The 27,007-nt window shown below is 37.2% G+C and overlaps 1 protein-coding gene across 5 annotated transcripts in view; it reads right to left on the reverse strand.

The window, feature by feature from the left end:
- The window catches only part of FCHSD2 (FCH and double SH3 domains 2), a 309,076-nt gene that overhangs the window by 25,693 nt on the left and 256,376 nt on the right, over positions 1 to 27,007 (reverse strand). For all 5 annotated transcript variants that reach the window (XM_026010537.2, XM_072727353.1, XM_026010536.2 and 2 more), the window contains 2 exons: positions 14,295 to 14,399; positions 1,612 to 1,773 (listed from right to left, as the gene is read on the reverse strand). In XM_026010537.2, coding sequence (XP_025866322.2) covers positions 1,612 to 1,773; positions 14,295 to 14,399 — 267 coding nt within the window. The remainder of the gene's footprint in view (positions 1 to 1,611; positions 1,774 to 14,294; positions 14,400 to 27,007) is intronic.

The raw sequence follows: 27,007 nt of genomic DNA on the forward strand, positions 1-27,007 counted from the left end.
CCAGCTTGGGGCACCTGGGTGGCTCAGTTGTTTAAGCATCTGCCTTAGGTTCAGGTCACGATCCCAGGGTTCTGGGATCCAGCCCTGCATTGGGCTTCATGCTTAGTAGGGAGTCTGGTCTTCCCCCTGCTCATGTTCTCTCTCTCTCTCTCAAATAAATAAATAAAATCTTAAAAAAAAACCCCCAAAACACCAGCTGGAGCTCTGGCCTTGTTTGTAACACCATACATGCACTATGTCTCTGATGAAAGACACAGTGCAATGCTCAACATTACTCAGCATCAGGGAAATACAAATCAAATCCACAATGAAATACCACCTCACACCAGTCAGAATGGCTAATTAACAAGTCAGGAAACAACAAATGTTGGTAATGATGCAAAGAAAGAGGTACTCTTTCACACTGCTGGTGGAAATGCAAGCTGGTGCAGCCACTCTGAAAAACAGTATGGAGGTTCCTCAAAAAGTCGAAAATGGAGCCAACCTATGACCCAGCAATTGCAATAATGAGTATTTACCCCAAAGATAGAAATGTAGTGATCTGAAGGGGCACATGCACCCCAATGTTAATAGCAGCAAAGTCCACAGTAGCCAAACTATGGAAAGAGCCTCGATGTCCATCACCAGATGAATGGTTAAGAAGATAGGGTGTGTGTGTGTGTATATATGTATGTGTATGTATATATATACACACACACAATGCACTACTACTCAGCCATCAAAAAAAAAAAAAAGAAATCTTGTCATTTGCAATGACATTGATGGAACTAGAGGATATCATGCTAAGTGAAATAAGTTAATCAGAGAAAGACAATTTTCATATGATCTCACTCATGTGGAATTTAAGAAATAAAACAGGATCATAGGGGAAGAGAGGAAAAAGTAAAAGAGGAAATAAGAGAGGGAGACAAATGATAAGAGACTCTTAATCATAGGAAACAAACTGAGGGTTGCTGGAGGGGAGGGGGGATGGGGTAACTAGGTGATGGGTATTAAGGAGGGCACATGATGTAATGAGCATTAGGTATTACATAAGACTGATGAATTGCTGATGTCTACCTCTGAAACCAATAGTACATTTTATGTTAATTGAGTTTAAATAAAATTTAAAAAATGTTTTGGAAAAAAAAAAGATATAGTGAGCAGAGTATGAAAGCCCTTGTGAATCAAACAGGTTAGGTCGCAGACTAAAAGTGTTCCTTTCCCTCCTGTAAGACTGTTTATGACATTCTGGATATTAGTTTTCATTTGTACTATGGAATGGAAGACCTCTGAGCACTTCAGAAACACTAGATTAAAATTTTTATTCTGCTACTTCCAGGCAAGAAGCATATTTACTTCATGAATGGGATAAGGAGTTTGGTAAAGTGGCACTAATAAATCTACTAGTGATAGTACATTCTTTACTGCACATTAAAAAAAAAAAGGCACGACTTTTTTCCTCTTGCTGTACCAAGTTTAACTCAGTGATAGGCTAAAGAGAAGAAACCAAACTGCTAGCAAAACCATTATTTTTTCTTTTAAATTTTGGCTATTTTCAGGTTTGGCTACACAAAGAATGGCATTCTTCAATGAAAGTCTGCTTATCATAGCCAAGAAAAGAAACCCTACCGAGTGTAAAGTGTCATTATTGGTCACTGCAGGAAGGCGAGCCCATCGTTCATTTTCCAGTTCTTCCATTACTTGATTCATTGCACTCTTTAGCCACGTATCCACAGAAACACCAATCTGCTTCAACAGGTCCAGTCGGGCTTCAGCTTTCAACTTAATTATCTAACAAAAGAAGAAAATGGTCAGAAATCAAGGCTATTTTCCCCTTCGGATCAATGTGTTTATTTCTGATTTATTAATTAGAATAGTCTTGATATTCTCTAGCAATGCTACCTTGGCATACATATTAATTTTTCACTTGGATAGAGGAGAAGAAACACAAAAATGGAAATGAGGGCAAATGGCACACTTGCATTTGGAGAAGATACATCAAACATAACTTATGAACAGGAAGATACACCAAAGTCTGAATTCTTTTCCCTTTAATAAGGCCATGCATCAGAACATCCTAAAATCTAACATGTTTGACAGCCTTCTAACCCATCTCTTGGACTTACAAGTTCACAAATGATCTCATCATATCACTCCTCTAGTAAAAGGAGAACTTTTTTTTTTTCCATGACTCCTGACTGAACTAGTTGGTAAAGGTTTGAATTAAATTATGATGTAGCAAAAAAAAAAAAAAATTATGATGTAGCTGTCAGAAATAGTAAGAGACAGAAAATTAAAAGTTCCTAGTCTCCAAATTCAAGAAATGGAAAGACTACTTGTCCTCTGGCTCTCGTTCTAAGCCATAAGCAAGTAACCATAGAACCAGTCTAAACCTGTCTCAATCAAACAGCGACTGCTTTGCTCCAACAGCAGAGCCTCTGCAAATGCAGCCAGTCAGTGACAACCTCGCTCCAGTAATCAATCATCAGAGTAGTCAAGCTTCCACTCTTGCTTCCCACAGTCCACCAATCTGTATATACACAGCCACAATTGAGCCAATCTTAAGACATTTTTAGTTTTGAATATCTGCCAACCCCTGAAATCCACACTTCTCAAAACCCTATATATCAGTTCTATTTGTTTAGAGAAACTATATAAATACCATCCTCTTTTGCTTAGCAAGTAGTAAATTCAGCTTCATTGTTCCATGTAATAGAGAGGTGGTCTCTTCCTTCAACATTTGAAGGTTCCAATGAGAAAATTTTGATTATTTGATAATTTCAACCCTCACTTCAAAGCCTTCTGTGGGACTTTTGGACAAACAAGTATGCTCACTGATCCCTTCTAGTATGCAATTCTGATCACTCTCTGGATTCTCAACTGTGGGAGTTAGTATTATTATTATTTTTAAAATATTTTATTTATTTATTCATGAGAGACACAGGCAGAGGGAGAAGCGGGCTCCCTGTAGGGAGCCCTACGTGGGACTCGATCTTGGGACTCTGGGATCACGCCCTGAGCCACAGGCAGATGCCCAACCGCTGAGCCACCCAGGTGTCCCGGGAGTTTGTATTAAAATTGATCTAAGCTCTGCAGGCAGCTAGTTGGCTCCATTGGTAGAGCATGCGACTTTTTTTTTTTTTTAAGATCTTATTTATTTATTCATGATAGACATAGAGAGAGAGTCAGAGACACAGGCAGAGGGAGAAGCAGGCTCCATGCTGGGAGCCCGACGTGGGACTCGATCCCGGGACTCCAGGATCGTGCCCTGGGCCAAAGGCAGGCGCTAAACTGCGGAGCCACCCAGGGATCCCCAGAGCATGTGACTCTTTATCTCAGGGTTGTGAGTTCAAGCCTATGTTGGGCATGGAGCTTACTTAGAAAAAAGAGTGACCTGAGCTCTGACTTGTTTCACTTGAGCTCACATTGCTGAATTTATTTTGTATTCCTAAGCTTTTTAAGCATACAGATTTTTGAAAATTGAGATAAAACTGGGGTGCCCTGGGTGGCTTAGTTGGTTAAGCATCTGACTCTGGATTTCCATTCAGGTCATGATCTCAGGGTTGTGAGACTGAGCCCCACATTGGGCTCTATGCTCAGTGGGGAGTCTGCTTGAAATTTTCTCCCTCTCCCTATGTCCCTCCCCCTGCTCAATCTCTAACTAAATATGTTTAAAAATGCGATAAAATTCATATTACATAAACCTTGCCACCTTAATCATTTTATTTTTATTTATTTATTTATTTTTTTTACCTTAATCATTTTAAAGTATACAATTCAGTGGTTTTGGATATCTACAGATTTTATATAAAGTAGTTAAGAGTTTTTGGCTTGGAGGTACACCATTTGGTAAACAGCCTTGCAAAACTCTGTTTATTCTTCTAATAATTATTTTGGTAATAGCTTTACTGAGATAAAGCTTACATATACCATAAAATTCACCCACTTAAAGTGGATAGTTCAATGATTTACAATATATTCACTGATACGTGCTACTATCACTACAATCAATTTTATTTAAAATTTTAAAAAGATTTTTATTTATTTATTCATGAGAGACACAGGGAGAGGGAGAGAAGCAGAGACACAGGCAAAGGGAGAAGCAGGCTCCATGCAGGGAGCCCGATGTGGGATTTGATCCCAGGACTCCAGGATCATGCCCTGGGCCAAAGGCAGGTGCTAAACCACTGAGCCACCTAGGGATCCCTACAATCAATTTTAGAACATTTTAATCCCCTCCAAAAGAAACCCCATATCCTTTAACTCTTGCTCTCTTACTCCTTATTCCAATTACTGTTTTACTTTCTCTATATATAGATTTATCTAATCTGAACATTTAATATAAATAGAACCATATAATATGTGGTCTTCTGTGTCTGGCTTCTTTCACTTAGCATGTTTTCAAGGTTCATCCATGGCGTGACATGTATCAGTACTTTATTCCTTTTTATGGCCAAGTAACATCCTATTATATGGATCTACTACACCTTATTTATCCATTTTCAGCTGATAGACACTTGGGTTATTTCAATTTTTTGCCTAATATGAATAACATTCCTTTAAATATTAGTGTGTAAGTTTTTGTGTAAACATGCTTTCATTTTCTTGGGTATATACCTATGACTGAAACTGCTTGGTCATAAAAATAATGCTATTTTTAACCATTTGGGAAAATGCCAGACTGTTTGCCAAAGCAGCTGTCTCATTTGACAATCGCACCAGCAAGGTATGAGGGTTAACATTTCTCCACATCCTGAAAAATACTTAATGTCTGCCTTTTTGATTCTAGCCATCCTGGTGGGTGTGAAGTAGTATCTCATTATATAGTATTGACTTGTATTTCCTTGATGACTAATGATGTGAAGCATCTTTTCATGTATTTATTGGTTATCTGTGTATCTTCTAGAAGGAATGTTTGCCTATTCAGATCCTTTGCTCATTTTTAAAATGGATTGTTTTTTTACTTGTCCTTTTTATTTTGTCTTTGTCTTTATTTTAAGAGTTTTTCTGTATTCTAGATAAAAGTCTCTCATCAGATATATGATTTGCAGGTATTTTTTCCCATCCTATGGGTTGTCTTTCACTTTCTTTGTAGTATCTTTTGAAGCAAGGAGTTTTTAATTTAGACAAAATCCAATTTATCTTTTTCCTCTCTTGTTGGTTGGGCTTTTTGTTTCATATCTAAGAAATTCATCCAAGGGTCACAAAGATTTATCCCTATGGTTCTTTGTGAGTGCTTTATAGCTTTACCTCATTACACTTAGGAATTTGATGATTTTAAGTTAAATATGGTATGAGGTAGGTATTCAACTTCATTCTTTCACAAGGAAATATCCAGTTGTCTCTGCACCATTCTAGTATGCATTTTAAAATGATATTAAGTATTAAAATGTTTTAGAAAAGAAGAATGAACCAACAAACTCCTTCTTGGAAATCATAAATGTAAGTGACTTAACTGCAGAAGCAGAGAAACAAACAAAAACGGGAGAAAAGAGGGAGAGCATGAGTGAGATGGAGGGGGAGAAATATCGATTCTATTTTTAAAATACCAAGTAATTTTGTTTTCATAAGATTTATTTTTGTCAGTACTTTATCAAACAACTGATGAACATGGCATTTGCAAACTTAGATTTTTAGACTGCAGCTCCAGAATAATCATAGCTATCTTTCCTTCAGGGTTCCAACTGTTTATATTTTATCAACTATTTAAAAGAAGGATTTCCTAGGGTTTTCAAATGAATTTTGATGATTTGCCAGTTGATTAAAATTTGCAGAGCATAGGTCTCTGTAACTCTACATCCCAGATACTACCTGATTAAGTCATTTTAGAATTTGTAAAGAGATAATGTTTTGAAGGCCAGACCTTTTAGAATACATAATCCTGGTGTATTAACAGCGTTAGTTAATTGATCTTAATATAAAACTTAAACATAAGTATATCTAAATATCAAACCACAGTTGAGTTTATGAAATTTTTCGACAGTTATAAAGTCTGTAAATCCAATCTGGGCGTTAATTTATCTTCAAAATATCATTTCTCTTAGGATAAGGGCTGTGTCTGTTGCAATCCTACTACTTAGGACAGTGCTTGGCATATGCAGGAAATGAATAAAAGTAGATGACAGTATTTGCCACCCTAAATTACCTTTGGTATCTTAAAAAAAACCCACTCCAAACAACTTTTATCAGATGTACTAGGAACTATATGATTATACTATTTCATTTAATTCACACAACAATTCTGGGGATAGGGATGCCTGGGTGGCTCAGTGGTTGAGCGTCTGCCTTTGGCTCAGGGAGTGATCCTGGAGTCCCAGGATCGAGTCCTGTATTGGGCTCCCTGCATGGAGTCTGCTTCTCCCTCTGTGTGTGTGATTCTGCCTCTCTCTCTCTCTCTCATGAATAAATAAATAAAATCTTTAAAAAAAATAAACAATTCTGGGGATAGATATCATAACATAAACTCCATTTTACAGATGAGAGAAATGATTTAACCAAGGTCTTATCAATTTTGGTAATTTATTATTGCCAAGGAATCATGCCTTCTGGTATCCATGCAGTCCTGTCACACACTGATTCTGGGCTTATCCATGTGATCTGTTTTGAGGGACCATAGGCAAATTTGATGCCAGCAGAGATTTGATAAGTGCATTTAAACTTGAGGTCTCTCCACTATGTAAGGAAGCCTAGTTTAGCATATGTGAGCATGAAAGACCATTTGGAAAAAAGGCCCAGCTCTCCAAGTAGACCCTCTGGGTGAATGTAGCTCCTTGAGTAAACTCAGGAAAAACCTGCAAAAGAAACGCACAGTCAACACCCAGAATGGTGAGAGATAATAAATCATTTTTCTCATAAAGTTGGGTGTGTGTGTTTTAAGTTAGGAACAGATTATTGTGTTTAAATAATTTAATTTCCAAATACCTGGAGAATTTTCAGGTATCTGTTACTGATTTTCAATTTAATTCTGATGAGTCAGAGAATATACTCTGAGTGGTAACAATACTTTCAAACTAATTGACACTGGTTTATGGTCTAGTATATGGTCTTGCTGAACATTCCATGTATACATTAAAAGAACAAGTACTCTACTCTTATGGGGTGGAGTGTTCTATAAATGCCAATTAGGTAATGTTGGTTGACAGTGTTATTCAAGTCTTCTGTATCCTTGCTCATTTTACAGCTTCTTGTTCAAATTCCTGAAAGGAATGTTGAAGTCTCTGACTACCACTGTAGCTTGGTCTATTTCTTCTTTCAGTTCTGTCAGTTTTTGCTTCATGTATTTAATAGCTCTATTATTAGCTACCTATACTATACATCCAGAATTGTTGTGTCCTCTTGATGGAGAAGATAATGATGACCTTATTTTTAATCATTATAAATTATCCCTTTTAGTATTTCTCATCCTGTAAGTCTATTTTGTCTGATATTATTATAACCACTCCAATATTTTAATGGTTAGTGTTACTCCCCTGTGGTGAGCAACAGCTAAAATTTCAGCTCAGTTATTTTGCCTTCTGGCTCCTGTTTCCCGTCAAGCTCCTAGGAGTTTCTGCCTCACCAGTGCATGCAGGTTTGGCTGAGGATCTGAACGATTATTTATATATACGCAAACTTGAGGGCTCCCTGACATCTGTCCTCAAGCCTGTAAGACCAAGGTTCTTTGCTCAAATTATAGTCATGCAGCTCCTTGCAAAAAGGTGTTTAATGTAAATATCACCAAGTATAGTCCCATTCTTTTCTCTATTCCTTTCTAGTTTTTACATGGCTTGGATATCTTCTAGTTCTATTAAATAGTTATTTTAAATATTTTTACCCCAGGTTAGTAACTTATCTAAAGGTGGATTAGTGGGGATCCCTGGGTGGCTCGGCGGTTTCGTGCCTGCCTTTGGCCCAGGGTGCGATCCTGGAGTCCCAGGATCGAGTCCCACGTCGGGCTCCTGGCATGGAGCCTGCTTCTCCCTCTGCCTGTCTCTCTCTCTCTCTCTCTCTATCATAAAATAAAAATAAATCTTAAAAAAAATAAAGGTGGATTAGTCTAATATGACTAGTTCCTTATTACCAGAAGCAGAAACCCTTGTAGAAATAGTCTACATTCAAAATGAACTGCAAATAAATCTTAGATTTTGCTCAATAGTTTATCATTAATAATATTTCCACTGTAATGCTGAAACTTTAATATACTGCAGGATAAAGCAAAATAAAATACTATGATAGTATTATTAGGAACCAACATTTTCCATATAAGAAAAAAGATAAATATAGAATCAAAGAAGTTGAACAAAATCCTTCTAATTTTAAATTTTAATTGGAAATATCAACATGAAGTCATAATTTAAAAAAAAAGTAATTCCTAGCTTCAAAAACAAAGAAAGGGCCAAGACATACATGACATCCATTACAATAAGCACCTTCATATCCTAGACCTTGGTGTCTAAATACTATTCTCTATTAAAAGAAATCAAAGTTCCTTGGAGAAATGGCTAATTCTAAGTCTGGGCAGGGAAAATACAGAGTGAGTCTATGACTGCAGGCTTGTGTGAGAAAGCAAGAAATTGTTCAAAGGCTAATGGGAATAATGTCAAAAGGACATGGAAGCCTAGATGGATTCTCATTGGCCAAATTTACACAATATGGGGCTTAAAAGAGGCCAACTGTAATTGAAAATACATTAAATGAATAAAAATCCACAATAAATTCAGAATATATAAGGTGGGAGTCCTTGATGAGAAGCAAAGGGTAGGGACTTGGGGAAAATACATCTACCACAGAGCTGTGAACTGAAAAATTCCCAGAGCTGAAAGATGTTACAGTTCTATCCAGACAGAGTTGAGAAACCTTGTTGGATACTCATGGCATAACAAAAAACTATAGAAAGGAAATGTATAAGTAATAGGGCTAAATTTGCCCTCTTGCAAAGGCTATTCTAAACCAACCCAAACAAAGCTTAAAAACAACCCTCCCAAGGATCAAACTGATCTGCAACTGAACTGGCTGTTCAGCTCAGTTTTGTTCAAAATAAAACTCAGTAATTTTTAAAAGATGAAAGGAGAATCCAGGCATTCAGTAACCAAACACTCACAATTTCTACTAGGTATTTGAAAAGCAGAAAAATCTGAGCCATAACTAAAGGAAAAAACTGGTCAATAAGAAAGAGAAACAGAAATCACAGATATGGGGATGCCTGGATGGCTCAGTGGTTGAGCATCTGTCTTCCGCTCAGGATGTGATCCTGGAGTTCTGGGATTGAGTCCTACATCAGGCTCCTGCAGGGAGCCTGCTTGCTTCTGCCTCTCTATGTGTCTCATGGATAAATAAATAAATCTTAAAAAAAAAAAGATCACGGATATGATGGCATGAGCAGACAAGCAAAGTCATTATTAAAAATACACTTAAGGATTTCAAGGAAAACATGAAGATAAACAGATGTGAATTGAGAATATAAAGAACTGAAAAGAACTTATAGAGCTGAAACTGTAATATCTGAAATCAGTCACAAGATGGCCTACAGTAGATTATACACAACAGAAGAAAGGATCAGTGAGCTTGAATACATAGTAGCTCATTGAACTGAACTAAAGAAAAAAATTAAGGTTGGATAAAAATGTGAGCGGTGATCTTTCTATGTGATATATAGGACAGTATCAAGTAATCTTTTCTTTTTAAAGATTTTTATTTATTTATTCATGAGAGACACAGAAAGAGAGGCAGAGACAGAGGCAGAGGGAGAAGCAGGCTCTGTGTGGGGAGCCTGATGTGGGACTCAATCCCAGGACCCCAGGATCATGACCTAAGCCAAAGGCAGATAACTCAACCACTGAGCCACCCAAGTATCCCAATATCAAGTAATCTAATGTTCATGTTGTTGAAGCTCAACTAACCTATATGACAGAAATATCTGATACCTTGATTGTGGTGGTGAATACTTAGGGAGATGCATTTGTCCAAGCTCACCAAACTGTTCACTTGAAATAGTTATATTTTATTGTATGTATGTTATACCTTGATAGAACTGATTTTTAAAATTCTGTGACATTATAATGATACTTAACTAAGAGAAAACTACCCATTTGCCACTATTGGAGGTGACTAGTACTTGCTAGCTGCAAGTACAAAAAAAGGAACTTTAATAGTTGAAAGATCTGATAGCACCACCTAATTAAGTGACTACTATCATTAATAGACAATTTGATAAAAACATTCTGTAATGAAAAACATAGTATCATCTATAAAGTATTCTTGCCTAAAATACTTATTCTAATCAAGAATCTAGATTTAACTTCCATTTTACAGAATAGAACATATGAAACCAATATTGCAAAATATTAATTGTTTGAATTTAGCATATCAAGAAATATGTATTTACTCTCCATCCTTATATATGGTTGAAAATTTTCACAATAAAAATGAAAGAAAGTGAGAGGTCAAAAGGTCTGCTGTCATACTGTTACATGAGTACAGTGAAAACTCACAGTAACAGGCCCAGATGTAATATAAATTTGGATATAAAATGATAAGAAATTGTTTTTATTGCAGGTTCATCCTTAGCATTTCCTTAATATTGAGGTGATGAGGCCTCATATTTTACGCAACTGAAATTTTTAGGTTCCTCCTATGGCATGCTGGGAAGGGTATTTAATTACCATTTTTGAGTCACTGAGGTACATGATGACATAATTTTGGATTCCTGATGTACAACAGAATATTATAGGATGATAATTTAAAAGAAAATGGTATCTATGATAATGTGCTTATATAAATAAAAATTGATTTTTTTGTTTTGTTAATTCACTGTTAGTGTGCTTTGGCTTTCAAATATTCATTCAATTCAGATTAAAATATATAGTTAATATCTTAGAGAAAGAATCATATAGTCTATGCAGACCTATACCAAACGTGAGTTACTAAAAATTTCTGGGTATATTTGACTTCTTAAATTAACTTTCTCCTCTTTGTATCTCCTCATTGTCACAAAAAGAGAACTGCCCTCAACCCAAATAAAAGGAAAAATTTAAACATGCAAAAAATAATTGTGTTCTGGAACAACATAAGTCAGGTACAGTTCCAAAAAGATGGTATTTAAAATTCTTGGTTTCTTGGCAAGTCATTTTTAAAATAGGAATGGTAAGTCAGATGAAGAATGTGTGTCTTTTGTGACAAAAGGCATTTCAAAAAATTCAAATACCTAAATACCAGGTTAAGAATATTGTTATCAAAGTTAACTTAAGTAGCTATTATTTTGTTTCAATTCTGGAATTTGTTAGGGGCTGCAAACATTACCACATCTAATATAAAGATTTTTGTGACAATTACAGAGATCATAACAATCTAACAATAGTTTGTTCATCACTGTATGTCTAGTATATCCATCAGTATCTGGCACATGGCAGGTATTCATTAAGTATCTGTTAAACTAATCAATTGGTGAATTTGTGGCACTTTAACCAGCCAATTATTAATTAATCACTATATAAACCCTATTCTTTGGAAAAGCACAGGTAATTTATATTTTTGATTTCTTACGTTTGGAAAATATTTATTACTGAGCACTACAAAGGTTTTTATTCTAACTAGCAATACTGAATGGAAACATAATACAGAAAGGACTGGATAAAGCAGATTAACCAACAAGGAATATTCATGTTGGTAGGAGTTAAAAACCAAACATGAGGGCAGCCCGGGTGGCTCAGCAGTTTAGGTCTGCCTTCAGCCCAGGGTGTGATCCTGGAGACCCAGGATTGAGTCCCATGTCGGGCTCCCTGCATGGAGCCTGTTTCTCCCTCTGCCTGTGTCTCTGCCTCTCTCTGTGTGTCTCTCATGAATAAATAAAATCTTAAAAAAAAAAAAACATGAAGGATATAATGGAATTTTAATCAGCTGTCTCCCTTTTGATTAGGTATTTATTAATAAATGATGTAAATAACTATTGAATGGAAAGAGAAAATCCAATGCAAATGATACACAAGCAAAGGAAAAGAAAAAAGGAATCTAGGGGTTTCTGGGTGGCTCAGTCAGTTAAGTGTCTGACTTCGGCTCAGGTCATAATCCTAGCTAGGTCTATCCAAAAGTCTATGCCATTATGACAATCTGTTAGGTACTACTTCAATACTACACTCACATGTTTGCCCTCTTATTTTAGTTTGGTTATACTTTGTATCTGATAGGTGAAAATCAAGTGAGAGATCATTTTAAGACAGCAGTAGGATTAACAAGATTTCATAGATATTTAAAGCTGAGATAATGAATGGATCCAGCCTCATGGTTTTTAGCATATTCCATATTTTGGTAAGAAAATTATCTTTGAGAACGTAGACTTAAATACTGGTATTAGGAGAAATGAGACATTCTGTTGTGGGAATCTCACTTCATATTTTTAGCTTTAAGCTAACAAACACAGGGCTGTTTAGCATACTCATGGAAATTACAGATCATTCAGTCTAAATGCAGACTTTATGTGACTGATACTTACTACTGCTACAACTGAGGGGGTTGATAGAATGATGGTACCAGACAGTGACACCATGGAGGGAGTCTGGAAATGGAAAATCCAAGAGAGAACACACCCTTTTCTGAGACTTGTTCTGTTCCACTAAGGCTCTGAAACTGGCTTCATCTCAGTGTACGGAGAAACAAACAGCAGGAAAAACTCTTATACACAAGCCAATGTCTCTTAGACCAGGCAAGAGCCTGCCAACAGTACTTGGCCAGTATACTAGGGTAGTGGTTTAGCTATGACCCTGAATTCAGAGTGGAAAATGGCTATTTATTGTACACCCTGCCCTCTTCACTATGGAGGCTATGGATCATGTGCCAGGAACAAAGGCAAGCTGGGTTTACTGGGGCTTCTCTAGACTAGGCAGATGGCAAGCCTTTCTGGTTCAGATCACTTCTGTGGGGTTGTGCCAAAAACATGCTCATACTCCCTGTTTGCCTAAACTGCCCTTCCCCTGACCACCTGCTTCCCCCCCAATCAACCACTGAAATATTTCCTCAAAACCTCTAGAGTCCTGAGGGAATATATGAAAATCACTGATTAACCTTCAGTCAATACAAGAACTCCTTATGCAGAGTCCCTGACAGTATCTTGTACACTTACAGTGCTGCACTCTATCCCAGGGGAGCTTATTCTCTCATTGGACAAAAGAATGTTAGAGAGTGTTTCCCAAAGCCAGGCTCAAATCTGCCTCTTTCCTACCTTCTTTCGGTTCAAGTTATGCCTCTTGACATTGCACGACATAAATCTTATGCTATCCCTTTTTCTCTCATTCTAAAATACTCATCTGTCAACACCCAGCTCAAATTCTACCTCTTCTGTGCTACCTGCACTAACAACTTCTCCCACAGTGGTTTCTGTGTCCTCTGGGTTTCTTGAGTATTAAGTATACCTGTATGGACCACTTCTTGGCATTTATATTTTACAGCTTTAGTTACCTTTGGCACTCTCTGTGCCTTCCTAACAGGAGCATACTCTCTTTGAGGTCTGGATAGTCTCAGTCTTTCTAAAATGTCTATTTTCTACATCCCTTCAACATGTTGCATTGGGTAGATAACTATACACACCATGCACAGGTTATCCATGAATTGGTCCTAACCACAATTATTTTGCTTACTTCCTACCACATTTCCTCATAAAAACCCTCTACTTTGAACAAATCCAACTGCCAAATTGTATCCTGTCTTCCTCCTTTGTAAGTAACTTTTTTCTTTCCATCTCAACCTCTCTGCCTGTAGATCAGGGAGTATTACTCTAGGGTGAATGAATTTTGGACACTGTACACAAAAATGTGTATTTTTTTGTGAGAGAGAGGGTTTCACATTTTTGTACACAATCCTCAAAGGGTCCCATGACCCTTTACCAAAAGATTAAAATCCAGTGTTGTAATGTTTTTTAGCCTGTCTGCTTAACCAAGTCTCTCTTTATAAAAGATCAGCTTATGCTCCTGGACCAGTGAGACTTTCATTATGGGGGAGGATTTTTCAAGGCTCTGAACATATGTATCTATCAATTTTATGCCATTAATTTGACTGAATATGTACTTTATGAAAACTGTAAAATTAATATCTTATTGTGACTTAATTCTTCTCTTATTTAATTTTTCATGATTGTAAACTCTTCAGATAGCAGGTTCAGTGTCTTTTTGTTATGTATACTACCTTGTATAAAGTAGGGTGCTAAAAAATAATACTCTGGACACAGATGAAGATGCTGAATCATCTTCAAATTAATCCATGTATAGAAACTGAATTCTAGAGATATATATCACAGCTGTGATGTTGTTGGAGCTGGGCAAAATGCCAGTTAGCTGTCACCTCACCTCTGCTTTACGAATATTTTCTCTAGCTTCATCTATTTTCTGTTCCAACTCTGCTCGGCTTTGTTCTGACACTGCAACTCCATGACATTCCAGATCATCTAGAACCTATTAAAGAAAACAGGAAAACAATGATGGTTTTTGCTTCAGTGACTACAGTATTTAGGTAATTTAACAGACTTCAGTGACGAGTGGCCACAATTCCTTTTTTAACCTTTAATTTTTTTCACTTATTTGTTAATTTAAAAAAAAAGACCCCTTGATATAATTATACTCATTCAAAGTTGCAAAAGTACTACAGAAAGTCCCCTCACACTTTCCCTCATAGCAACAACTTATATAACTGTTCTATAATATAAAAACCAGGAAATAGACATTGGCACAATTTACAAACCTTATTTGGATGGCATATTTTGATATGCATACACCTTCAATTTTTAAAAATTACATGAATATAGGGGTGCTTGGGTGGCTCAGTTGCTTGAGCATCTGCCTTTGGCTCAGGTCATGATCCTTGGGTCCTGGGATCAATCCCTGTGGGTAGGCTCCCTGATCAGGGGGAGCCTTCTTCTCCCTCTCCTTCTGTCCCTCCTCCTGTTTGTGCTCTCATGTGCTCTCTCAAATACATAAATAAAATCTTTTTTAAAATTACATGAATATAAAGTATTGTAAAAGAACTAAAAAATGGCAAAAAGTCTCATATTTGCACATTCCACTATGTGCCCCCCCCCATCCACAAGATAATTACTGCCATCAATTTACATGTATTTTTCCAAACTATTTCTTATGTATTTGTGCATACTTGCAGTTCTGCTTAAAAAATAATAAAATGACAGGGCACCTCGGTGGCACAGTTGGCTAAGTAAGCAGTCGACTCTTGGTTTTGGCTCAGGTTGTGATCTCAGGGTTGTGAGACTGAGCTCTGCCTCAGATTCCACTCTCAGCATGGAGTCTGCTTGAGATTCTTTCTCTCTCTCTCTGCCCCCTTGCTATCTCTCTCTCTAAAATAAATAAATCTTAAAAAAAAAGCCACTGAGACCTATCATCCCCTCAATGCGTCTAAGAGATCTTTTTATAATTGTACAAATAGAGTGACTTCATTTTCTAATCCACAGATTCATGGTTCAGTTGTATCATTTTTATTTATTCTTATTCTACTGCTATTTTTCAAATTTCCCATTATTATAAATAGTACTGTACAACCTGGTTAATGACTCTTTGAACACATATAGGAATATTTATTTAAGATAAAAATACAGAAGTGGAAATTGTACATTTTAATTTAAACAGACATTGCTGGGGCACCTGTTAAATGTCTGACCCTCAGATTTCAGCTCAGGTCCTTATTTCAGGGTCATAGATGGAGCCCCAGATTGGGCTCCACACTCAGCATAGAGTCTGCTTGAGACTCTGTCTGCCCCTCCCTGACCCTGGCCCCCGCACAGGCCCTCTCATTCTCTAAAATAAATAAATAAATAAATAAATAAATAAATAAATAAATAAATAAATAAATAAATCTTAAAAAAGAATAGACATTGCCAAATTGTCCCCTAAAAGTTATAGTATTCAACTAGCAGTGTGTGAGCATATTTTTCTGTATCTTACTAACATTACATATTGTCATTCTTTAAAATTTTTGCCAAGATTATATGTAAAGTTAATCATATTGTTTCAATTTTCATTTCTCTGATTAATAGTGTCATTTCATATATTGCTGGTCATCTGTATTTCTACTTTAATAAATTGGCAGTTCATAGCCTCTATTTATTTTTATAGTTTTTTGCCCTTTTATTATTTATTAAACGTTCTTGATATTAGTCCTTTTTCTGTTATTTTATAAATATTTCCTCTCATTTTATTCCCTTACTCTTAATTTTTTAAAGTTCTTTTATTTTATAGACTGTATATAGTCTTATATTTATTCTTACTGAACCATTGTTATGTCTATTTGACAGTTGGGTCACATATTTTGGGGGGGTACATAGTCACATCACCTGTAAATAATAACAGGCATATCTTTTCCTAATATTTGAACACTTTCTTTTTCTTTCATTAATGTACCAAATCTTACGACACTGAAAAGTAGTGGTGATGATTGGTACTGTTTAGGTAGGCATAATGCCCTCCAAAGATTTCTATATCTTAATCCTGGAACTGTTAATATGTAAAATTAATTTACAGATATATTAGAGTTATGGAACTTAAGATAGGGAGATTATCCTAGATTATGGATGCGGCAAAATCTAATCATTATGGCCCCTTATAAGCAGAGAACTTTCTCTGACTGGAATCAGATGAGAGGCCAAAAAGGAAGTCAAATTCCAACCATGGGAAGATTCAATGAATCACTGATGGCTCTGAGATGTAGAAGTCCATGTGCAAGGACCAGAGAGAGTAGCCTCTAGGAGGTAAGAGTAGCTTCCAGCTGATAGGAAAGAAGCAAGGACCTCAAGTTATTAGGAACTAGATTCTAACAACAACCTGAATGAGCTTAGAAGTGGGTTCTACCCTAAAGGCTAGCAGCACAATTTGATTTTGGCCTTGTTTAGAGCCTAAGCAGTAAAATCAACCAAATCCATCCAGATTTCTGATCCACGGAACTGTGAGATAAGAATTTTATAGTGTTTTAAGCTACTAAATTCATGGTAATTTGTTATGGCAGATATCGAAAACTAACACAACCATCAAGTATAATATTTACTGTAAGTTTCAGGAAGATATCCTTGTTAGGATGAAAAATTCTTTATCTTGCTGGCTGTGACTTTTATTTTTTAATCACTAAGAGATAATGAATGTTATCACATGATTTTTTGGTAACTATAAAAATAGTCACAGAATTTTTCATCTTTATTTGGTGAATGCAGTTTATTATATGGATAAATTTTCTAGTGTTGAATCAGTCTGGCACCCTAACTAGTCATGTGCTTAAAATATAGCACCCTAACTAGTCATGTGCTTAAAATATAACTGGATTCATTTTTATTGAAATTTACTCAGCATTTTTATAAGTTTGTTACATTTTTGTTAAAAATCAATGGACTATATACATGTGCACCAATTTGTAGGCTATCCTTTTTGTTCCATTCATCTATAAGTCTGTTCTTTTTTTTTCCATATTGGCAAGTTGAATTTATTATTAATTAATTAATTAATTAATTATATTGGAGTTCTATTTGCCAACATATAGAATAACCCAGTGCTCATCCCATCAAGTGCCCCCCTCAGTGCTCGTCACCCAGTCACTTCCACCCCCACCCACCTCCCTTTCCACCACCCCTAGTTCATTTCCCAGAGTTAGGAGTCTCTCATGTTCTGTTTCTCTCTCTGATATTTCCCACTCATTTTCTCTCCTTTCCCCTTTGTTCCCTTTCACTATTTCTTATATTCCCCAAATGAATCAGACCACATATTTGTCCTTCTCTGATTGACTTATTTCACTCAGCATAATACCTTCCAGTTCCATCCACGTAGAAGCAAATGGTGGGTATTTGTCGTTTCTAATGGTTGAGTAATATTCCATTGTATACATAGACCACATCTTCTTTATCCATTCATCTTTCGATGGACACCGAGGCTCCTTCCACAGTTTGGCTATTGTGGAAATTGCTGCTAGAAACATCGGGGTGCAGGTGTCCCGGCGTTTCACTGCATCTGTATCTTTGGGGTAAATCCCCAGCAGGGCAATTGCTGGGTCATAGGGCAGATCTATTTTTAACTCTTTGAGGAACCTCCACACAGTTTTCCAGAGTGGCTGCACCAGTTCACATTCCACCAACAGTGCAAGAGGCTTCCCCTTTCTCCACATCCTCTCCAACATTTGTTGTTTTCTGCCTTGTTAATTTTCCCCATTCTCACTGGTGTGAGGTGGTATCTCATTGTGGTTTTGATTTGTATTTCCCTGATGGCAAGTGATGCAGAGCATTTTCTCATGTGCTTGTTGGCCATGTCTATGTCTCCCTTTGTGAGATTTCTGTTCATGTCTTTTGCCCATTTCATGGATTGGGCATGTTGGCCATTGGATTGTTTGTTTCTTTGCTGTTGAGTTTAATAAGTTCTTTATAGATCTTGGTTACTTGCCCTTTATCTGATATGTCATTTGCAAATATCTTCTCCCATTCTGTAGGTTGTCTTTTAGTTTTGTTGACTGTATCTTTTTTTTTAATAATAAATTTATTTCTTATTGGTGTTCAATTTGTCAACATACAGAATAACACTCAGTGCTCATCCTGTCAAGAGCCCCCCTCAGTGCCCATCACCCATTCACCCCCACCTCCCCTTCCACTCTGGTTTCCCAGAGTTAGGAGTCTTCATGTTCTGTCTCCCTTTCTGATATTTCCTACCCATTTCTTCTCCCTTCCCTTCTATTCCCTTTCACTATTATTTATATTCCCCAAAATGAATGAGACCATATAATGTTTGTCCTTCTCCGATTGACTTATTTCACTCAGTGCAAGAGGGTTCCCATTTCTCCACATCCTCTCCAACATTTGTTGTTTTCTGCCTTGTTAATTTTCCCCATTCTCACTGGTGTGAGGTGGTATCTCATTGTGGTTTTGATTTGTATTTCCCTGATGGCAAGTGATGTGGAGCATTTTCTCATGCGCGTGTTGGCCATGTCTATGTCTTCCTCTGTGAGATTTCTGTTCATATCTTTTGCCCATTTCATGATTGGATTGTTTGTTTCTTTGCTGTTGAGTTTAATAAGTTCTTTACAGATCTTGGAAACTAGCCCTTTATCTGATAGGTCATTTGCAAGTATCTTCTCCCATTCTGTAGGTTGTCTTTTAGTTTTGTTGACTGTATCCTTTGCTGTGCAAAAGCTTCTTATCTTGATGAAGTCCCAATAGTTCATTTTTGCTTTTGTTTCTTTTGCCTTCATGGATGTATCTTGCAAGAAGTTACTGTGGCCGAGTTCAAAAAGGGTGTTGCCTGTGTTCTCCTCTAGGATTTTGATGGAATCTTGTCTCACATTTAGATCTTTCATCCATTTTGAGTTTATCTTTGTGTATGGTGAAAGAGAGTGGTCTAGTTTCATGCTTCTGCATGTGCATGTCCAATTTCCCCAGCACCATTTATTGAAGAGACTGTCTTCCAGTGGATAAGCTTTCCTCCTTTGTCAAATATTAGTTGACCATAAAGTTGAGGGTCCACTTCTGGATTCTCTATTCTGTTCCATTGATCTATGTGTCTGTTTTTCTGCCAGTACCACACTGTCTTGATGATCACAGCTTTGTAGTACAATCTGAAATCTGGCATTGTGATACCCCAGCTATGGTTTTCTTTTTTAAAATTCCCCTGGCTATTCGGGGTCTTTTGTGTTTCCACACAAATCTTAAGATGATTTGTTCCAACTCTCTGAAGAAAGTCCATGGTATTTTGATAGGGATTGCATTAAATGTGTAAATTGCCCTGGGTAACATTGACATTTTCACAATATTAATTTTTCCAATCCATGAGCATGGAATATTGTTCCATCTCTGTGTCTTCTTCAATTTCTTTCAGAAGTGTTCTGTAGTTTTTAAGGTATAGATCCTTTACCTCTTTGGTTAGGTTTATTCCTAGGTATCTTTTTTTAAAATTTTTATTTATTTATGATAGTCACAGAGAGATAGAGAGAGAGGCAGAGACACAGGCAGAGGGAGAAGCAGGCTCCATGCACTGGGAGCCCGACATGGGATTCGATCCCGGGTCTCCAGGATCGCGCCCCGGGCCAAAGGCAGGCGCCAAACCGCTGCGCCACCCAGGGATCCCTATTCCTAGGTATCTTATGCTTGTGGGCACAATATTAATTTTTCCAATCCATGAGCTTGGAATATTTTTCTATCTCTTTGTGTCTTCCTCAATTTCAGAAGTGTTCTGTAGTTTTTAGGTTATAGATCCTTTACCTCTTTGGTTAGGTTTATTCCTAGGTATCTTATGCTTTCGGGTGCAATTGTAAATGGGATTGACTCCTTAATTTCTCTTTCTTCAGTCTCATTGTTAGTGTATAGAAATGCCACTGATTTCTGGGCATTGATTTTGTATCCTGCCACACTGCTAAATTGCTGTATGAGTTCTAGCAATCTTGGGTGGAGTCTTTTGGGTTTTTTAAGTAGAGTATCATGTCATCAGCAAAGAGGGAGAGTTTGACTTCTTCTTTGCCAATTTGAATGCCTTTTATTTCTTTTTGTTGTCTGATTGCTGAGGCTAGGACTTCTAGTACTATGTTGAATAGCAGTGGTGAGTGTGGACATCCCTGTTTTGTTCCTGATCTTAGGGGAAAGGCTCCCAGTGTTTCCCCACTGAGAAGGATATTTGCTGTGGGCTTTTCGTAGATGGCTTTTAAGATGCTGAGGAATGTTCGCTCTATCCCTACACTCTGAAGGGTTTTGATCAGGAATGGATGCTGTATTTTGTCAAATGCTTTCTCTGCATCTATTGAGAGGATCATATGGTTCTTGTTTTTTCTCTTGCTGATATGATCAATCACATTGACTGCTTTACGAGTGAACCAGCCTTGCATCCTGGGGATAAATCCCACTTGGTCATGGTGAATCATCTTCTTAATGTATTGTTGGATCCTATTGGCTAGTATCTTGTTGAGAATTTTTGCATCTATGTTCATCAGGGATATTGGTCTATAATTCTCCTTTTTGGTGGGGTCTTTGTCTGGTTTTGGAATTAAGCTGATGCTGGCCTCATAGAACGAGTTTGGAAGTATTCCATCTCTTTCTATCTTACGAACAGCTTTAGTAGAATAGGTATGGTTTCTTCTTTAAACGTTTGATAGAATCCCCCTGGGAAGCCATCTGGGCCTGGACTCTTGTGTCTTGATAGGTTTTTGATGACTGCTTCAATTTCCTTCCTGGTTATTGGCCTGTCCAGGTTTTCTATTTCTTCCTGTTCCAGTTTTGGTAGTTTGTGGTTTTCCAGAAATGCATCCATTTCTTCTAGATTGCCTAATTTATTGGCGTATAGCTGCTCATAATATGTTTTTAAAATCGTTTGCATTTCCTTGGTGTTGGTAGTGATCTCTCCTTTCTCATTCATGGTTTTATTAATTTGAGTTTTTTCTCTCTTCTTTTTAATAAGGCTGGCTAATGGCTTATCTATCTTATTAATTCTTTCAAAAAACCAACTCCTGGTTTTGTTAATCTGTTCCACAGTTCTTCTGGTCTCTATTTCATTGAGTTCTGCTCGAATCCTTATTAACTCTCTTCTTCTGCTGGGTGTAGGATCTATTTGCTGTTTTTTTCTCCAGCTCCTTTAGGTGCAAGGTTAGCTTTTGTATTTGAGTTCTTTCCAGTTTTTGGATGGATGCTTGTACTGCAATGTATTTCCCCCTAAGGACTGCTTTTGCTGTATCCCAAAGATTTTGAATGGTTGTGTCTTCATTCTCATTAGTTTCCATTAATCTTTTTAATTCTTCTCTAATTTCCTGGTTGACCCTTTCATCTTTTAGCAGGATGGTCCTTAACCTACATGTGTTTGAAATCCTTCCAAACTTCTTCTTGTGATTTAGTTCTAATTTCAAAGCATTATGGTCTGGAAATATGCAGGGGACGATCCCAATCTTTTGGTATTGGTGAGGACCTGATTTGTGACCCAGTATGTGGTCTATTCTGGAGAAAGTTCCATGTGCACTTGAGAAGAATGTGTATGTAGCTGCGTTTGGATGTAAAGTTCTGTAAATATCTGTGAAACCCACCTGGTCCAGTGTATCATTTAAAGCTCTTGTTTCTTTGGAGATGTTGTGCTTAGAAGATCTGTTGATTGTAGAAAGCGCTACATTCAAGTCACCAAGTATAAGTGTAGAATTATATAAATATGTCTTAACTTTGGTTATTAATTGATATACATGGCAGCTCCCACATTCGGGGCATAAATATTCATGATTGTTAGGTCCTCTTGTTGGATAGATCCTCTAAGTATGATATAGTGTCCCTCTTCATCTCTTACTACAGTCTTTGGGATAAACTTTAATTTATCTGATATAAGGATGGCTACCCCTGTTTTCTTTTGAGGACACTTGAATGGTAAATGGTTCTCCAACGTTTTATATTCAGGCTAGAGGTGTCCTTATTTCTAAAATGAGTCTCTTGTAGACAGCAAATAGATGGGTCTTGCTTTTTTATACAGTCTGAAACACTGCGCCTTTTGATGGGGTCGTTAAGCCCATTCACGTTCAGAGTTACTATTGACAGATATGAATTTAGTGTCATCATGATACCTATTCAGTCCCTGTTTTTGTGGATTGTCCCTTTGGACTTCCTCTTTCTATTACAGAATCCCCTCTTAGTATTTCTTGCAGAGCTAGATTGATGGTCACATATTCTTTCAGTTTCTGCCTATCTTGGAAGCTCTTTATCTCTCCTTCTATTCTGAATGAGAGCCTTGCTGGATAAAGTATTCTTGGCTGCAGGTTCTTCTCATTTAGGACCCTGAATATATCCTGCCAGCCCTTTCTGGCCTGCCAGGTCTCTATAGAGAGGTCTGCTATTAATCTAGTATTTCTCCCAATAAAAGAGATTTTTTTGTCTTTTGCTGCTTTAAGGATCTTCTCTTTATCTTTGGAATTTGCAAGTTTCACTATTAAATGTCGAGGTGTTCAGCGGTTTTTATTGATTTTAGGGGGGGATCTCTCTATCTCCTGGATCTGAATGCCTGTTTCCCTTCTCAAGTTAGGAAAGTTCTCAGCTATGATTTGTTCAATACATATTCTGGACCTCTGTCCCTTTCGGCGCCCTCAGGAACCCCAATTAAACATAGATTTTTCCTTCTGAGGCTGTCATTTATTTCCCTTAACCTATCCTCATGATCTTTTAATTTTCTTTTTCCTCAGTTTCCCTCCTTGCCATCCACTTGTCTTCTATGGCACTCACTCGTTCTTCTACCTCATTAACCCTCGTCGTTAGGACCTCTGGTTTAGATTGCATCTCATTTAATTGATTTTTAATTTCGGCCTGATTAGATCTAAATTCTGCAGTCATGAAGTCTCTTGAATCCTTTATGTTTTCTAGAGCCACAGGAGCTTTACAATTGTGCTTCTGAATTGGCTTTCTGACATTGAATTGTAATCCAAATTTTGTAACTCTGTGGGAGAGAGGACTGTTTCTGAGTCTTTCTTTTGAGGTGAACTTTCCTTCTAGTCATTTTGCTCAGTGCAGAGTGGCCAAAAACAAGTTGTACTTGAGAGAAGCGTGAACTCTTCTCACTGTAGCATTCCAGCTGTTCTCTCTTTAGATCTCAGACCAAATTTGTAGGTTTTCAGGATGATTTGAAAGTTATCTAGGTAATTTGGTGGGGACAGGTGATTTGGGGACCCTACTCTTCCGCCATCTTGCCCTCTCCCCTATAAGTCTGTTTTTACACCAATACTACAGCATCTTGATTTCTGTAGTTTTGTTTTGAGATAGAGTAAGCCCTCCAATATTTTTTAAGATTTTATTTATTTGAGAGAGAATAGGAGAGTGAACACGAGCAGGACATCGGAGGGGCAGAAGGAGAGGGATAAGCAGACTTCCCCACTGAGCAGGGAGCCAGGACCCTGGGATTATGAGCTGAGCTGAAGGCAGACGCTTAACTGAGTGGGCCACCCAGGTGCCCTAGCCCTCCAGCCCTTTAAAAAAATTTTTTTACTTATTTATTATTTTCAGGGTGAGGGGGAAGAGTGCTTTTGAGTATGTGCATGGCAGGCAGGGGTGGCCAAGGGAGAGGGAGAGAGAGATTCCCAAGCAGGCTCCATGCTCAGTGCAGAGCCTGATGCTTAACTGACTGAGACATCCAGGTACCCTGGCCCTCCAATTTTATTATTTTTCAAAACTGCTTTAGCTATTTTAGATCATTTTTATTTCCTGTATGTTTTAGAAGCATTTTGTCAATTTCTATAAAACTCCTGCTGGGTGTTTGACTTGCATTGCACTCAATAAATTGAGATAACCAGTATTTTTAAAATATTGCTACTGCTACAAATGAACAAAGAGAAAAAGAGATAAACCAAAACACAGACTTTTAAATATGGTTTCCAGAGAGAAGACAGGTGGGAAGATGGGTGAAATAAATGATGAGGATTAAGGGTACACTTATCATGATGAGCACTACTCAGTGCTCCTGAAACTAATTTAACATTGTATGTTAACTATACTGGAATTAAAATTTTAAAAACCCTTCAGTTCTTCATGTTAAAAAATAAAAAAGATATTGAAACTTCTATTCTATTGGTCTGTTTGTTTGTCATGACAATACTACAATGTTTTGAATACTATAGCTTTGTAATAAGTTTTAAAGTCAGGAAGTATGAGTCCTTCAACTTTGTACTTTTTCAAGACTGTTTTGACCAGCCAGGCTTCCATAAGATTCCATATGAATTTTAGGATCGGTTTTTCTATTTCTTTTTTTTTTTTTTAATTTTTATTTATTTATGATAGTCACACAGTGAGAGAGAGGCAGAGACACAGGCAGAGGGAGAAGCAGGCTCCACGCACCAGGAGCCCGACGTGGGATTCGATCCCGGGTCTCCAGGATCGTGCCCTGGGCCAAAGGCAGGTGCTAAACCGCTGCGCCACCCAGGGATCCCCGGTTTTTCTATTTCTACAAAAAAATACTGTTGGGATTTTTGTAGGGATTGCACTGAATCTGTTTATCATTTTGGGTGGTATTGTCATCTTAATATTATCTTCCATTTCATAAACACAGGGTGTCTTTCCATTTATTTTTATCTTATTTAATTCCTTTCATCAATATCTTATAATAGTTTTTAGGGCAAAGTCACTTGCCGCCTCCTTGGTTAAGTTCATTCCTAGGTATTTTATTCTTTTTGATTATTCTTTTGATTCTTTTTTTTTTTGTTTTGATTCTTTTTGGATCTGTTTTCTTAATTTCCTTTTTTGATTGTACATTGTTAGTGTATTAAATCCAACTGATTTTTGTGTGTTAATTTTGTATTCTGCAACTTTGCTGAATTTGCTTACTAGCTCTAATAGGTGTGTGTGTGTATATATATAAGATCGTTTCATTTGTGAAGAGATAATTTTAACTTCTTTCTTTTCAATCTGGATGCCTTTTAATTTTTCTTACACCTAATGGCTGTGGCTAGGACTTCTAGTATTATAATGAATAGAAATGGCAAAAGGGGGCATCCTTGCCTTGTTTTTGATCCTAAAGGAAATATTTTGATTCTCGTATCATTGAGTATCACTGCTTTTTAACAAATTGATTATGAAAGGCTTTGGTGTGATCTTTGTGTTTTACCTTCCTGGAATTTGTTGGGCTCCTTGGATTTTTAGGTTTACAGTTTTTTGTTAAACTTGGGACAGGGGATCCCTCGGTGGCTTGGTGGTTTAGTGCCTGCCTTCGGCCCAGGGTGTGATCCTGGAGTCTCAGGACTGAGTCCCACATCAAGCTCCCTGCATGGAGCCTGCTTCTCCCTCTGCTTGTGTTTCTGCCTCTCTCTCTCTCTCTCTCTCTGTCTCTCATGAATAAATAAATAAAATATTAAAAAAAATAAACTTGGGACAGTTTTAGTTATACCGTTTTTCAAATATTTTTCTTACTCTTTATTCTGTCTCCAAATAAATCTCTAACTCCCAAAATGTTAGATCACATATTATCCCACACAGATTAATGATGCTCCATTCATTTTCAAAAAGTCTTTTATTTCTCTGTTTCAGTTTGGACAGTTACTATTGCTATATATACTTTTAAAGCTCATTGTTCTTTTTTTGGTGCCATCCAATCTAATGAATTTTTCATTTCAAATATTGTATTTTCAGCTCTAAAAGTTCCATTTGTGGTTTTTTTGGGGGGGTATATTTTCCTTCCCTTTCTTCAATATGTTCATGTTTGTTTTCTTTTAAATCCTTAACTTATTTACTGTTCTAAAATCCTTATTTGACATTTATGGGTCTGCTTTGATTTTCTCCTCTGGTCATGGGTTATATTCCTTGCTTCTTTTAATATTTAGCATATCTGATTCTTGACATTGTGAATAGCATGTTTTTTTAATGTAATTTTTTTTGAGGGGCAGGAGCAAAGGGACAAGGAGAGAGAATCTTAAACAGACCCATGCCCAGAATACAGCCTGATGTGGGCTTGATCTCACAACCCTGACAGCATGACTGAGCCAAAATCAAGAGTGGGATGCTGAACTGGCTGAGTCACCCAGGTGCCCCATGAATAATGTTACTGACTACATGATTTTGTTTTCTTCCTTTGAAGAGTAGATTTTTTTGTTTTTTACCTTGGAGGGCAAATAAGGTACCTGTGGATTAGCCTGATCTTTTTGTTTTGTTTTGTTTAAATATTTCATTTATTTTGAGAGAGAGAGAGTATGTGTGTGAGCAGGAGCAGGGGAAGGGGCAGAAGAAGAGGGAGAAGTAGACTCTGCAGAGCAGGGAGCCTGATACAGAGCTTGATCTGAAGACCCTGAGATCATGATCTGAGCCAAAGGCAGACAATTAAAACAACTGATCCACCCAGGCACCCCTAGCTTGATCTTTTTGAAGCTTGTTTTAAACCTCTGTTAGGTTAGTTCTAATGTAGCCTTATTCCAAGATTAATACAGCCCTGGAACCATTGTATGATCCTTCTGCAATCTCCTGAATGCCCCAAGTGATCCATGAATAGTCTCAATCTTTGCTAATCACAACTTAAACCTGTCCTGGCCCTATGTAGCCTCTGGGAACCCTTCAGCTTATATCCTCTGTCATTCTCTACCCCATATTGTGGAATTTCATCAT

The sequence above is a fragment of the Vulpes vulpes genome, chromosome 11 (assembly GCF_048418805.1).
Source record: "Vulpes vulpes isolate BD-2025 chromosome 11, VulVul3, whole genome shotgun sequence".
In the NCBI taxonomy this organism is placed as follows: domain Eukaryota; kingdom Metazoa; phylum Chordata; class Mammalia; order Carnivora; family Canidae; genus Vulpes; species Vulpes vulpes.